General features: G+C 44.5%; 1 protein-coding gene across 1 annotated transcript in view; it reads right to left on the bottom strand.

The window, feature by feature from the left end:
• LOC310770741 (PDZ domain-containing protein 2-like) overlaps positions 1–15,323 on the bottom strand; it is a gene marked incomplete at its 5' end in the record, with an annotated part of 156,795 nt that overhangs the window by 68,377 nt on the left and 73,095 nt on the right. The window contains one exon of the mRNA XM_083663458.1: positions 11,283–11,382. Coding sequence (XP_083519584.1) covers positions 11,283–11,382 — 100 coding nt within the window. The remainder of the gene's footprint in view (positions 1–11,282; positions 11,383–15,323) is intronic.

The raw sequence follows: 15,323 nt of genomic DNA, 5'->3' as shown, positions 1-15,323 counted from the left end.
AGTTAACACCGCCCAAATCCCGTTTGCACTGTGCATAAATGATTTGGCACACCTCTAATCTCCACTTGCGCCCGTTGTTGTGATGAGTTATGCTCCCCTGTGAGTAATTGCATCCCCACCATATTTTGTGGCTGTTTTAACTTAAAAAGAGGGAGGTCACGTCTACCCAAACAAATATATCATTTTTAAACAATTATGTTTCTGTATAAATCATTACAATATGCTCCCGTGAGGTGGGGATGCGTTTAGCTGCTGCCGGGGGATGCAAAACTCAGCATAACACCTGGACACTAGCGCAAGGTGGACTGCAAACTTCCCTGCCTTAAGGCACGCGCAAACAGGTGCACAAGCGCAAATAGGGGATATCGCCTGTACCAAGATAGAGCCCTGGGTTGCTAGAGGCTTTAAGTTCCAGGATATTTCATACAATAGCTGTTTTAGAATTTAACACCTTGATTGCCAGCGACGAGTGTACTCGTCAAACACAATCCAGCTGTTAACTGCCAGCGACGAGTGTACTCGTCAAAAAAATCGATTTTTTTTTTTTGACGGTAGGTTGTGCATCTAAGCCTTTTACATCTCTTATATAGGTATTGGACGTGTACAACGTGTACAACCCATTCCACCGACCCACTAAGTGGCGACAAGGAAGGAGGAAGGGAAGCAAAAAGCAGTGTGACTGAAGCCATTCTCATGAAGGTGGATTGGCGAAGGCGCTTTCATTTTCGCGCTGATTGCTGGCGGTGCGGGATTGCAGATTTGCATAGTGGATTGCGGGTGGGACACACTTTGAAACACGCAGCATAATATGACCAGAATCGCAAAAGCTTCATCAAAGCCCTCAACCAAAACTCCAAGACGCGAGCGAGTCCAACCAGACTTCCTCAAAGAGCGGCCGCACAGACAGGCACACACCCGCACAGCAGCAGCAAAGCAATGGTGACAAGCGGGGACTGCCCCCTAGTCCGACACCAAATTGGAAACAAATCCCATTCTAAAAGGCTTTTAGAATGGGATTTTCAACCCTTTCTTTTTTGTTTCTTTTTCGCTATAATTTAGAGTAATTTAATTTCTATTCAGAAATTTATTTGAGAGGTCGAGAGTATGAGAAAGTGCATTTGCAAAGGTAGGAAAGTGCTTGTGACACCGCTGCAGCAAAAAAGAACGCCCACAGGAGGGAGGAGTTGAGCAGAGGGAAGTTTACTGCTGTTATGGAGGAAATTACTGTTCAAACTATTGTTTAGGTCTTACTGATGCCAAAAATGAATGGTTAAAGTGACTGTTCTATCGAATTTCACAAAAAGCCGTTTATCTCTAAATATTTTTTCTGATGCTGAAACCATGCTGTATTCAAGTGCTAATGCTTACATAACTACTAACTCTACAAACTAACTCTTTTAGACAGAGAAAGCACACATTCTATTAGTTCTTTTTAGATGATTGGTGTTCACGAAGTCGTAACAGAAGAGAAACCTCGGCTCTTGTAAAATGAGCCTAGAATCCTCAAAAAAAAACCTGGCAGAAGCTACCTACAGCAAGAAAAAAACGGCTGGCAGTCAATGTGTTAAGTCATAAAATCAATATGATGCAGATAGGCAAAAGACACTATCTAACATTGAATCAGAGTTAAAAGTGCTAAATCTAAAACGTAGTGAATTCCTAGTGCATAGAGCTAGGCAATCCAGTTACCTAGATGGTAGCAGTCCAAGCTTTTTGCTGGCAAGTAAAATTTGGATGAATGAACGACTAGCTGACATTCTGACTATAATGAGCAATGATGGTATCTTACTTAATGACCCACTTCTAATTAATCGTGAATTTCAGCTTTTCTATAAAACCTTATACACATCTGAATTGGATGCACCAACAAAGTTATTGGAAACCTTTTTTTCAGGCTTGAATCTACCTAAACTTACAGCCAATGACATGATCTTTCTGGACTCTCCTATAACATTACAAGAACTATACGACTCTTTAAAACTTATGGAAACAAGGAAAATCACCAGGATGGGATGGCCTCCCTCCAGAATTGTATTTGTATTTTTAGGATGACCTTGGCCCATTGCTGTTGGATATGATATACACAGCTATTACTCAAGGGGGTTTCCATAGAGACGTAAATACTGCCATTATTTCATTGTTACATAAGAAAGGAAAAGACCCCACTTTATGTTCCAGTTATAGACCCTTATCACTTATAAATGCAGATATCAAACTATATGCCAAGGTATTATCCCGTCGACTTGAGTCAGTACTACCAACAGTAGTACATCCCGACCAAACAGGTTTTGTGAAACATAGGTTATCATCTGATAATATCCACCGTCTTCTCCATATTATCCATGGCGCATCCAATCAGCAGTCACCTTGTGCAGTGATGTCAGTCGACGCTGAAAAAGCGTTCGACAGGCTTGAATGGCCTTATCTTTGGTACACAATGAATAATATGGGATTCGGTGATACTTTTATGAAAATGTTAAAAATATTGTATCATAATCCTATGGCAATGGTCCTAACAGGTAATCAGTGCTCTCCACAATTCCCTATTGCACGTGGCACAAGACAGGGTTGTCCCGCCTCTGCACATTTATTTGCAATTTCCCTCGAGCCATTAGCCCAAAAAATTAGACTATCTGAGGCAGTGAAACCAATAATAATTAATAATTCACATCATAAAATATCTTTATATGCTGACGATGTATTATGTTTCATGGACCAAGTACCTACAACACTCCCAGTTGTCCTGGATTTATTTACAAAATTTAGTGCAATATCTGGCTATAAAATTAACCTCACTAAGTCACTAATACTACCCTTGAATGCAGCAATGACAGATTTGGACATATGTACAGAGATTCCGATTGTACAAAACTTTAGATACCTGGGAATAGATATACACCCATCTTTAGAGAGAATTATAACTCAAAACTATAGAAGCTTGCTCAATTCTATAAAGGTGAATATGGACAAATGGGCCAATTTAACATTATCCTTGGCTGAACGTATCTCAATATTGAAAATGAATATTCTGCCAAGAGTAAACTTTTTCGCTAGTATGCTTCCACTGTCACCACCTGTTAGATTTTGGGACAAACTTCAAGGTTGTGTCTCAAAATACATTTGGAAAGATCAGTTCCCTAGAATTAGAACAACTATATAAACGATTAAACGATTAAACGATTTTCAGACGGCAGCCCGTCTTTATTGTCACACAACACACTACAACACATGCACGGAGGGCCACAACACACACATGCTGACGGTGGCCGGTGAAATTTGTCCTCTGCATTTAACCCATCCTGGCTTTGTCCTTTCCTCCTGGGGCAGGCCAGGAGCAGTGGTCGCTTTCTCGTACAGTGCCCGGGGACCGACTTCGGATGTTGTCGTCACTGGTCGGATGACGATGACGATCTGATCTTCTGCATGTTTTTAGTGGGGGGGGTTATATACGGAGGAACCCCCCTGGGGGAGCACGGGGAGAACATGCAAACTCCACACAGACAGAAAGGCCCTTACGACGAGATACCCCACCTGGGCAGTAGGCACTGAAGATATGGGGGGGAACACAACCACAGCGCCCGCAGTGTCCCAGGCGAGAATCGAACTCAGGACCTTCTGACTGCGAGGCGACAGCTCTACCACTGAGCCACCGTGCCCCTATTACAGCATGATAGAATGTCTGGAGGTCTAAATGTGCCAAACTTTTAAATGTACTATTATGCCTTCATGCTTCGCCCTTTAAAGAATTGGTTCAATAATAACTCTAAGGTGTCGTGGGCAGAGATTGAAAAACAAATAGTGTCACCACTTGTACTTAAAGATGCTCTGTTTTCTGATTTATCTGACCACTACTGTCTTGAACACTTTAGTCCAATTGTTGCTCACTCTATTCATATATGGAACTGTGTAGAAAAGCTTGGCGATTGGGGATAGATCTGGCACCTCGATATGCCAATATTCAGGAATAACCACTTGAACATTGGAGAGAAACCCATCTATTTCCCACAGTGGCAGAATCAAGGGATTCATACATTACCGGATGTTATGAATGATGAAGGATTAAAGTCCTTCCTAGAGTTAAAAAGAGATTTTAATTTGTCTGGTTCATCTTTTTTTTCTATTTGCAACTCCGGGCGGCTATGCGCACTTATGGTGTGCCATGGAATCAGCCTCTCAAAATACACCCAATGGTGGAAATGCTTAAAACTCCCCAGCCTGGGGTGGGTTTTGTGTCACATGTATATAAAAAGATGCAACACAATACTCAAAGCTATATGGGAATTGTTAAAGTCTGGAATATTGATTTGAAAGATTATGGACTGATAATAGACTGGAAAAGAGTATGGAGGAACATTTCTGCTACTTCCCGCAATTATAATAATCAACTGTTACATTATAAAATGATTCATAGATTATATCTATCACCTAGAAAGTATTGCCAATTACAGATAACTACCACCCTTTTTGCTTGCTATGTCCACAAAAGTCAATTGGCACCTACATCCATATGTTTAGGGAATGCTCAGGTGTGAGATCATTTTGGGTACAGATTGCACTGATATCATTGGCTCTAAAATACCCTGTTTACCCAATGTTATGTTGTTAAATGATGATTCCTCCCTCAATATGTCTGGTAAAACCAAAAAAATATTTTTCTCTGGCCTTACAGCTGCAAAGAAGATTCTGGTAATGAGATGGAAACCACCCCACGTCCTTAAAGTACAGTAGATCAGTGGAGTCTTTATTTCATAGTACTCTTGTTTTAGAATCATCCATAGCAAGGGTTAGGGTTAGGGTAAATGGTGCAAAAAGGGAAACAATTGAAGCTCTTACAGATGCAATCGAATTAGTAAAACGATATAGCCTACGTCGAGTGGTGTAAAGTGTATCATATTGTATAGCGTGCTTGCATGCATGTGTATATCTGCACTTTATATGTGATTGTATGTATGCTCTTTTATATGTTTTGGTGTGTACAGGAGATGGTGAATGGGGAAGGGGAATGAAAGCAGCCAACATGTTAATGTGAATGTTATGTCTATAATGTCATAATAAAAATTTGGTCATAAAAAAAAAAGAATTTAAGTCATTACATATTCAATAAAGCTATAATTGCATACACATAATTAATGGTATGAGTTATTAGACATGGACAGGCAATAGGCAGACACTATCTACAGACAGACAGCTTATCTGTCGTGGCATTGAGAAGGTCAAGGTGTACATAGGTCCAAGCAGATTTCACCCTCTGCCCCACAGCAACATGTCATATCACATGTGGCTGACCTTGCTGCCACACACAGAAACATTAGATCATCCCCGCCCCCTTGTGCCTCTCCTCTCTGCTCTCCTCTTCTCTCTCTCCTTCTCAGGTGTCCTTCATTGACCTGATGTACACCCCCGCCGCTGCAGCCCTAGGTCCGGTCATCATCGTCCCAGCTACCTGTCGTCACTCTAGGCCAGGGGCACTCAATTAAAAGTCATAGAGGTCCAGTTAGAGAAAATGTCCTCAAGCAAAGGTCCGGAACATTGTAACGTAGCTTGTGTTATTATTCAGTGCCATTGAACTTAGGCTACTTCAATGATTGCAGTAGCCTAATGGTACAATGTCTGTATGTAGACAACTATACTGACTGTTAAATCAAAATAAACATCAACAATGTTTATTTAGTTTTCATATTTAACTGGATTTATTATAAATAACTAGCCTATTATAATAATAAATACATGTTCTTTTCTCATTTCAAGTGAAAATAATGGCTGCATTTAAAAATAACATACAACAGAGTGCTTTGAAAAAATGTGCATCTTAAAAGTGCTTTAATTTTAGAAAAAAAATCCCCTTTTCTTCCTTTTCCTCCACCTTTTCTATTGAGAGAAGTGAGCTCCCTATCTGTCTGTGTATCTATCTATCTATCTATCTGTCTATCTATCTATCTGTCTATCCGTCTGTCTGTCTGTCTGTCTGTCTGTCTGTCTGTCTGTCTGTCTCAGTGTCTGTCTGTCTGTCTGTCTGTCTGTCTATCGATCGTTCGCAATGCAAACGTCACATGCCGTTGGGCAGTGAATGTGTGAGTGTGCCCTCAGTCTGGACTTGAGTGTGTTTGCTCGTGTGGCGCTTTCATAGACAGGTTAGGATCGCATCGCACTTCACATGAGACATACTGCCTGGTTTTGAGCTGCCCGTGAGAACAATGAATGAACATGAGTCTGCCTACTCCGGATTAAAACAAAATCTTTGTTTTTGCGGTCTACTCGTTTCTTTTGAGCAAGCCATGTGAAATGACTTCTATCTCTCGCATTTCTCAGTCTCTCGCCTCTACTCCGTCCGTCGGTGTGTCACTGACACTCTTGCCTGCAGCACTGAAACAGGCAGAATCGAATCGGATATTTGATTGGCTGAGTAGCATCACATGTGATGATTTAGAGTGCATACATTGGTCTGTGAGCTTCCTGGCAGATAAACCAGTACCGTAAAGGCTAGAAAACCATGTGCCGGTTAAAATAGAAACGCTCCGTGAAATGTAACAATTCTCAATGATTTGTAGGTTATAGGGCTCGGTCCGGATAGGACGGCGTTTGGGTCCGGATGCGGACCGGAGTCCGGACTTTGAGGATCGCTGCTCTAGGCCATCTACCCACTACTCCTTCTCCTGTCTGACACCCTGACACCCCGGGCTCATCATCACCACCGACCCCTATCCTCATCATCCTGGTCACCTGTCGTCACTCCGGCCTACCTACCCACTACTCCTTCGCCTGCCTGCCCAGGGGAAGGGGGGGGACATCCTCCCTCCCCCTTCCCCTGGCCTCATCATCACCTCCGACCCCTATCCTCCCCTCCTCTCCTCTTAATCGATGTCACCAATGCGGACTCATGGATTCCTCAGATCATCCTCGTGGAACTCCCAATCTTTTTACCCCTTTTTCACCTAGCTAATTACGGTAGCTAGTATTCTCTGAACCTACGGACACTTAAAGACTATACGAACACTTAAAGACTATATCTTCTATTTCTTTTTGGACTCTACTTTTTACATTTTCAACTCTCTTCCCTGATCTATTCCTTTTGTTGGACTCCTTTTTACATTTTCAATTTTCTGTTGTTTTGTAAATTTTATTTCCATAATCTGAAACTCTGTAAATGGTTTAGCCCGGCATCTCTCGGCTTGTCTCGGAGGGGGGTTCTCAGATGGGGTCCATAGCTGGACCCCTACAGTACATCGGCCTCACAAGGTCCTCCTTGTCCTCCTCAGCCAAGTCACTGAGGCAATCCATGTGGCAATCCATGTGGTGGAAAGGTTTTCTTGCGTGCACTGGGGGTGAGGGGGTGCCGCTGTGCCCCGGCCTGGCCTTCTCTCCCACGCCTTATGTGTGTGGGGGCCGGGGGCCAGGGTGGGGGGCATCGGTGCACACCATCACTGGTCGAGGGCTGCCGGTAGGTTAGAATAGCTTAGGTAGGCGATAGATTAGCTACAGCCTAACTATAGGCTGACCTGTTATAGTGTTCAGGCAAAGATCGGACTAGAGCAGAATAGGACAGGCCAGACTAGGCTGTAGATTAGCTAGATCCCCTGTGTCCTAGTTAGTTCTGGTTAATGTCTAGAGTAGTCAGTTTGTCTGATCTTCTCCCCCCCTCTCTTTCTCTTTCCCCCTTCCCCTGCTCCTTCCCCACTTCCCCCTTCCTGTTCTCTCCTCTCCCACATTTCCCATTCCCTCCCCACCTCCTCTCTTTCCATGCTCTCTCCTCCCCCACATCCCACCGCTCTCCCCCCTCCCCTGTCCCTCCTCTTTCTCCCCTCCCCTGCTCCTTCCCCTCCTCCTCTCCTCCCCAATTTTCCCCATTCCCTGCCACTTTCTGATCTCTCCTCTCTCACATTCCCCCTGCTCTCCCTCCCCTGCACCCTCCCACCTCTCCTTCTCCGTTTTCTCCTCCCCCACATTTCCCATTCTCTCCCCACCTCCTCCCTCTTCCTGCTCTCTCCTCCCCCACATCCCCCCGCTCTCCCTCCCTCCTCCCCTCTCCTGCTCTCTCCTCTATCCCCCTTCCCCCACTATTCTAAAGCATAGTACCCATTCTACTCCAAAGCATGGCACCCATTCTATCCCCTCCCACTATTCCGCCACTATTTTAAAGCATGGCACCCATTCTACCCTAAAGCGAGGCACCCATAAGCTCTATATGTGAACATGTGTTATTTGGCAAAGGGATTCACAACTAAAGGCCTGCAGCAAATTAAGTTAAGCATAGTTTGGTTGCTAAGAAATCGACATATGTCCGTTTGCAAAATGTGTGTCTATATTTCTCTATCATATGATTGTTCGATGTGTTATTATTACTACTGTAATTTGTTACTGTTGTGTCAGCTAGCCCTCCTTTCCCTGTTCTCTCCATATAGTCTCTCATACTCCCCCTGCTCTCCCTCCCTACATCCTCCCGTTCCCGAACCCCCCCCCCCCCCTCCACTTTTCTAAAGCATGGCATCCATTCAATTTTAAAGCATGGCACCCATTCTCTTTCTTTCCCCTTTCCCCTGCTACTTTCCCCAACTCTCCTTCTCCGTTCTCTCCTCCCCCACATTTCCCATTCTCTCCCCACCTCCTCCCTCTCCCTGCTCTCTTCTCCCCCACATCCCCCCGCTCTCCCTCCCCTCTCCTGCTCTCTCCTCTTGCTCCTTCCCCACCTCCTATACTCTCCAACATTTCCCATTCCCTCCCCACCCCATCACTCTCTCACATTCCCACTGCTCTCCTCCCTTCTCCTGCTCTCTCCTCTGCTCTATCCTATATTTCTATATTTTCTATATTTCTCTATCAATTGTTCAATGTGTTATCTTTATTCTGTAATTTGCTACTGTTGTGTCAGCTAGAATTAGCTAGACATATTCTCTGTGAAGCCCTCTGGGACATGCTTGTGAATTAGGGCTATACAAATAAACTTGACTTGACTTGAAAGTACATGACAAGTGTTACATCTTTACTGCATTCTATGACCATCTGTACTCTATACATCATGTACAATGTGATACTTGCAGTCCTCCTGTAATTAAAGTGTAACTTACCCCCAAAACACTTTTTTTCAGCTTTTAACCAATATGACTTTGGGGGTGGTGTGTGAAGAATTCTGTTCAGAATTTCCACATTTGAGACCAAACTGTTACCATTGTACCATTTGTATCATGTATTTCAGCTGCATAAGTGATCTCTATGGGTTCAACACTGCTTTTTTTTTGCCCTCAAAACTGCACAAAATGTGGTACAACCTGACGTCACGTTGTACCCAAAGACTATGGGATTTCAAGATAGAAACTCCCCTACTCGCCCTGTACCCTTTCCCGGCTCCTCACAACTCCAAGCCTATTCCCATGATGTCACAAGCATTTTCCTACCAATATGGCACTACAATACACACAGCTCATTGGCTGTTTGTGTCACTTGACCTGTTAATCACCTGTTAATTGATTACAATCGCCTGTTATTTTCCTACCAAGATGGCCATGTGGTGATGTAACACAATACTATCAATAAACGCCACTATAATCATAAAGGGAAGAAAATGGCATTGTGTTACTGTAAATCATTCCCAACCTTTTTCATAGTAAGGAGCCCTAATTGAGTTCATATTGGGGCAATGGACCCCCAACCTCTGCAGAAGAGACGAGAGGAGCTGTGCCTGAACTTTGCACTCAAACTCCAAAGGTCCACAGATTTCTCAAGCTGGCTCCCACCAACGTGCGCTGAGAGAGAAGGAGCAAGGACAAGACAAGGAGCACGGCTGAGAGACATCAAGTGTAAAACAGAGCGCTACAAAAAGAGTCCTATACCGTCCATGGTCAGATTGCTGAATGGACACAAATAAGAGCAATCCTGTGTTACTGTGTTTCTGGCTTTACTGTGATTTTTAGATATTGAACGAATTTTAATATTTAATATGTATTGTGCACTGCAATTCAGTTTGCTCATTTTAAACTGCCAGAGTGCATTTTGATGACACATGTATTTAAATGTGTAAATAAAGGACATATATTTGGTCTCTCAGATGCAAATCAGTTTATTTTTTATTTTTTATGTAGCCTAAATATGATTTTGTCCAGAATTCCATATATATTAGGTTGAGAGATAACAGAGAATCCTGGAATCCTCTCATCCTCATCATTGCCACATTATCCACGACAGGACCACTGGTGGTCACCGGACCCCACATTGAGAACCACTCAACCACTTTGATTGTGCAGAGAGGAGAGAGAGAGGACTCGTCTGTGCCCCTTTTTCACAAAGTGCAGCTCTGCCCCTGTCTGTGACTAGCGGCTTGTCTAGTCGTATGTAGCAGTTCACGCAAACAGATGCGGGATTCCCGCAATCCTGTACCCAATTTCAGACACTGATTGTGCAGAAAGGGGGGGGGGGCGTCGCCTGGGCGCACACCAGCGATTTTTGTTTGTGTTTGTTTGTTGTTGTTTTGTGAGGGCTACAGCCAAACTGGCGCCACAGGCAGGAGGCTGTTTCGCCTGTACTGTAGGGTGAGCAGCAGGGGCCTGAGGGGGAGAATGTTCCGTGGCCCGCTGCGGCTCTGCTCTGCGCTCGTGAGGAAAAAGCAGAGGTGCACTACACTTTTTGTCAAGAATCACGAAAAAGGGAGAAACGAAAATTAAAAAAGGACTTCATGGCGGTGTAGAGGATAAGTTGGACAAGGGAATAACGTGGAGAAGTCTCCCATTGTGATTACATGAGCGTGTTGAGAGCGGGGGGTTTTGTCCTGAGTATTGTGCTGTGCTGCGATAACCAGGCTCGCGTCACTAGGCTCTTTTAATGATACTTAAATGGGAGTCAATGGAGTCAATTTCTAGTTCGCCACTGATTCACTGAATGACCAAATTGATATAACTTTCAACCATTTTGAGCAACACTGTTTCCATACAGGCCACCAGCTAGTTGTGGATATTTATAAAGATTTTGGAGCTCTCATATAACAATAACAATGCCGTCTGAGGACAGCCAAAGAGTATAGTGAGACAAGAGCAGACGTTAATTTCTTGGTTTTTCCCATAGGTTTTTTCAAATCAAGCAGCATGCCGTTTTGTTACATATCTGGGGGGGTAAGTCCCCCTTTAAGTTTTTTAAGACAACTTCCCGACTCCTGGCTTCATTCAATTTGTTTCATATTGGCTGAAAATGTTGTTGATTATGCGGGATGAGAAGTGAGAAATTAATTTCCATTACAATAGCAGAATCCTTTTTGGGGCTATAAAGACCCCATTTAGAAAGGTTCTTAAAGTACCAACCTTGGGAGCGGCTGCAGAGCTTCATGGGTGTGGGGCTGCGACAGGGTCCTTTAGGTGCCTCTCCCCAGCCTGGTTCTTCGAGCTTCTCCAGGTCGCTCAGCTGCCAAGACAAAAACAAGTCAAGGCTTTACTAGTATCAACGCCAGACCCATGAGAGTTCTTAGGCTGTTAAACTAGGTTACTGCATGCTGCAGATCTCTCTCTGGGTCTGGGACACTCCTCTCACCAAACTGGGAATGGAATCCAGGCCAGTGATTGGCAAAATCAGTTACGACTTTGCGATCAAGGAGGCCCACCCACCCTGAGACTGCCCATCTAGATTGCTCCTTCAAAATTGAGCATTTCGAACCACTCTCTCATTGGTGCTACTACCTGTCACTCATTCAGTCTCAAACCCCTACACCCAAAATAGGCGTTCCAGCGCAATGTGTTAGAAAAAGGGGCCTTGGGTGCTCTAAATTGTAATGCCAGCAAATAGCTGGTCTTAGCGCAAACAACCCCACTACGCCAGGCGTACGCCTGAGCGCAGACAGTATTCTCCGTGCAGTGCAGGAAATCCTTGCTTGGAGACATACGCAGGGCATGGATGTATCTCTCTCTCTCCAACACTTCGTGCACGCAGACACTCTTCCCTCCTCAGAATGCCACATTGATTTTCAACTATAGCCTACATTGCAGAAAAAACACATCTTGATTTAAAAATGAGAATTCGTTTGTCTGGTTTTATTAGGCTACATAATTCTCGACCATACAGGTCTGTGGTGTAACATTAGATTACTTTAGGTAGGAGAGGGTAGGAGAAAATAAAAAGCAAATGTTGATCTTTTCCAACCATTATACGTTTAATAGCACCGCAATAGCCCTCTCCACTTCCCTCGTTGGGGGGAGAGAGAGAGAGACACGGGGCATACTGCCTCACCTCGTAATAGCCAGGAACCTATAGGCCTAGCTACAAAAGTTAACTGTTGAAAATTCGATGTCTGGTTGTGTCACGAGTAGCCTACAGCTGAAGTCCCTCTCGCCATCAAGCAGACAGTGACGGAAGCATGTGTCTTTATGTGCGCCAAGGGGAAAATGACGGACTAAATTGGTGGGATTCGATGTATATATTAATTAATTAATTAATTAATAAAATAGAAACAAATAGAAAATAGCTGATTAATAAAATGTGTGCTGGTGGAACGAAATTCAACTTCAAATAGAGCAGCATCACTCATCGCGGCTCTCAGTACACTGCGTAATTAAGCATGCAGTATAGCCCCGCAGCGGAGATGCAGGAGAAGAGAGCCTGAAAAGGGATAAGCATACGTCCATACAGACGTTTGGGCAGTAGCCCTTTTTCAGCGTGTGAAATGGCAATACTACACAGCTGATTCACAAGTGGGCATGAGCACGTTATTTGATTTCTATGCATGACAGCCTCACATCTCTCTCTCTCTCCCTCTCCCCATCTAGGCTATCTTTTCTCTCTCCCTCTTTCTCTCTCTCACTCTAGTCTCTCTCAGTGAGGAGGAAGCTGCTGACGTGACGCTGTGGTTTTATGGGCATGACCACACCTCCACAATGCTTTTGGGCATAAACACGCCTATACGGAGATGTTAGGAATTTCGTTGCCGAGCCATTTGCCGAAAACTGAGCTAGGGTTAGGGTTAGGGTTGGAAAATGAGATTTTTTCCCGGTGCTCGGATTGGCTCGCGCATGGTGTCGTTGGATTCCTGGTCGAAAAGGGAGCCAAAAAAAAGTGGGGCACTTTTCAGGTAGAAAAGTGGCTGTACCCACCAAGGTATGAGTACACACATGAGTGTGTACACATGAGTAGAGTTTACAGAACATTAATTTGAAAAAAAGGGGGGGGGGAACAACCCCATCATCACAAGAAATGTAAACAGATATGTTGACATATTTTTTTCATTCTCATACTTTTTAAGCGGTACACCCTCTATGCGTGATTTTGCTCGTATGCACCTGTAGGTCAGCAGTTGACCTGGGCAAATCCATGTTGTGCTAAAAAGTGTAGTCACCTCTAGGTCTTCCACAGTCCATAATGTCCCTTTAACTTCCACAATACCATAATGTACTTTTAACTTCCACAGTACCTAATGTCCCTTTAACTTCCGCAGTACCATAATGTCCCTTCAACTTCTACAATTCCATACTGTCCTTTAACTTCCACAGTACCATAATGTCCCTTTAACTTCCACAGTACCATAATATCCCTTCAACTTCTACAATACCATAATGTCCCTTTAACTTCTACAGTACCATAATGTCCCTTTAACTTCAACAGTACCATAATGTCCCTTTAACTTCTACAGTACCATAATGTAATTTAACTTCCACAGTACCATGATGTCCTTTAACTTCCACAGTGCCATAATGTCCCTTTAACTTCCACAGTACCATAATGTCCCTTTAACTTCCACAGTACCATAATGTACCTTTAACTTCCACAGTACCATAATGTCCTTTAACTTCCATAGTACCATAATGTACCTTTAACTTCCACAGTACCATGATGTCCCTTTAACTTCTACAGTACCATAATGTCCGTTTAACTTCCACAGTACCATACTGTCCCTTTAACTTCCACAGTACCATAATGTACCTTTAACTTCCACAGTACCATAATGTCCTTTAACTTCCATAGTACCATAATGTACCTTTAACGTCCACAGTATCATAATGTCCCTTTAACTTCTACAGTACCATAATGTCCCTTTAACTTCTACAGTACCATAATGTCATTTAACTTCCACAGTACCATAATGTCCCTTTAAATTCCACAGTACCATAATGTCCCTTTAACTTCTACAGTACCATAATGTCATTTAACTTCCACAGTACCATGATGTCCTTTAACTTCCACAGTGCCATAATGTAGCTCTATTGCAGCGGAATGGGTTCTTTTTACCCCTCCCGCGGGCAACGTTGCAGATAGAGTAGTAAGGCTGATCCGTAGCGGCTTCTGGGACGTGAGTCGGGGTCTTAATTGGCCTCGGCTGGGTCTACTGGGCGAGGGTGTATGATGTTGACAGACCCGAAACACCTAACGACCCCAGATAACATCACTGATGACACGTCCTAGCGCATGCGGTAGCAGTGTATTTGAGAATGTAGAATCCTGGCTTGCCTCTGGCCGGTGACACTTAGGAAAGACTAGGTGACAACCAAGTATAGTTTGGTGACGAGCTGGAGAGACAGTTGACGGCCGGAGAGACGGCAACCCGGTACGGGATGGGATTAGCACCCCATCTTGGCTCTCTCGTGAGGGAGAAATCCACAAACGCTACGGATTAGCCTCCTGAAAATCTGCGCAAGATCGGCGCGGCCTGGGGTCCTCCAGGCTAGAGCAAGGTGCTCGACGCAGGTAAATGACGTGCAGCGCACAGGCCCTCTTGGGGCGTCCTTGAGGTTTCCTTTCTGCCTCTGGATTGCCTTTGACATAAGGGGGGTCTGGTGAGACGAAGGAGGAGCACGGCCGGGAGAAACCCACAGAGCCTAGATCCTCCATGCACCGAAGGCCCAATACTGCGGCGTAGCACTAGCTCTATTGCAGCGGAATGGGTTCTTTTTACCCCTCCCGCGGGCAACGTTGCAGATAGAGTAGTAAGGCTGATCCGTAGCGGCTTCTGGGACGTGAGTCGGGGTCTTAATTGGCCTCGGCTGGGTCTACTGGGCGAGGGTGTATGATGTTGACAGACCCGAAACACCTAACGACCCCAGATAACATCACTGATGACACGTCCTAGCGCATGCGGTAGCAGTGTATTTGAGAATGTAGAATCCTGGCTTGCCTCTGGCCGGTGACACTTAGGAAAGACTAGGTGACAACCAAGTATAGTTTGGTGACGAGCTGGAGAGACAGTTGACGGCCGGAGAGACGGCAACCCGGTACGGGATGGGATTAGCACCCCATCTTGGCTCTCTCGTGAGGGAGAAATCCACAAACGCTACGGATTAGCCTCCTGAAAATCTGCGCAAGATCGGCGCGGCCTGGGGTCCTCCAGGCTAGAGCAAGGTGCTCGACGCAGGTAAATGACG

The sequence above is a fragment of the Poromitra crassiceps genome, assembly GCF_964638095.1.
Source record: "Poromitra crassiceps genome assembly, contig: HAP1_SCAFFOLD_211, whole genome shotgun sequence".
Taxonomy (NCBI): domain Eukaryota; kingdom Metazoa; phylum Chordata; class Actinopteri; order Beryciformes; family Melamphaidae; genus Poromitra; species Poromitra crassiceps.
The sequence above is the reverse complement of the archived record's forward strand: the minus strand, read 5'-3'. Positions and strand labels throughout refer to the sequence as shown.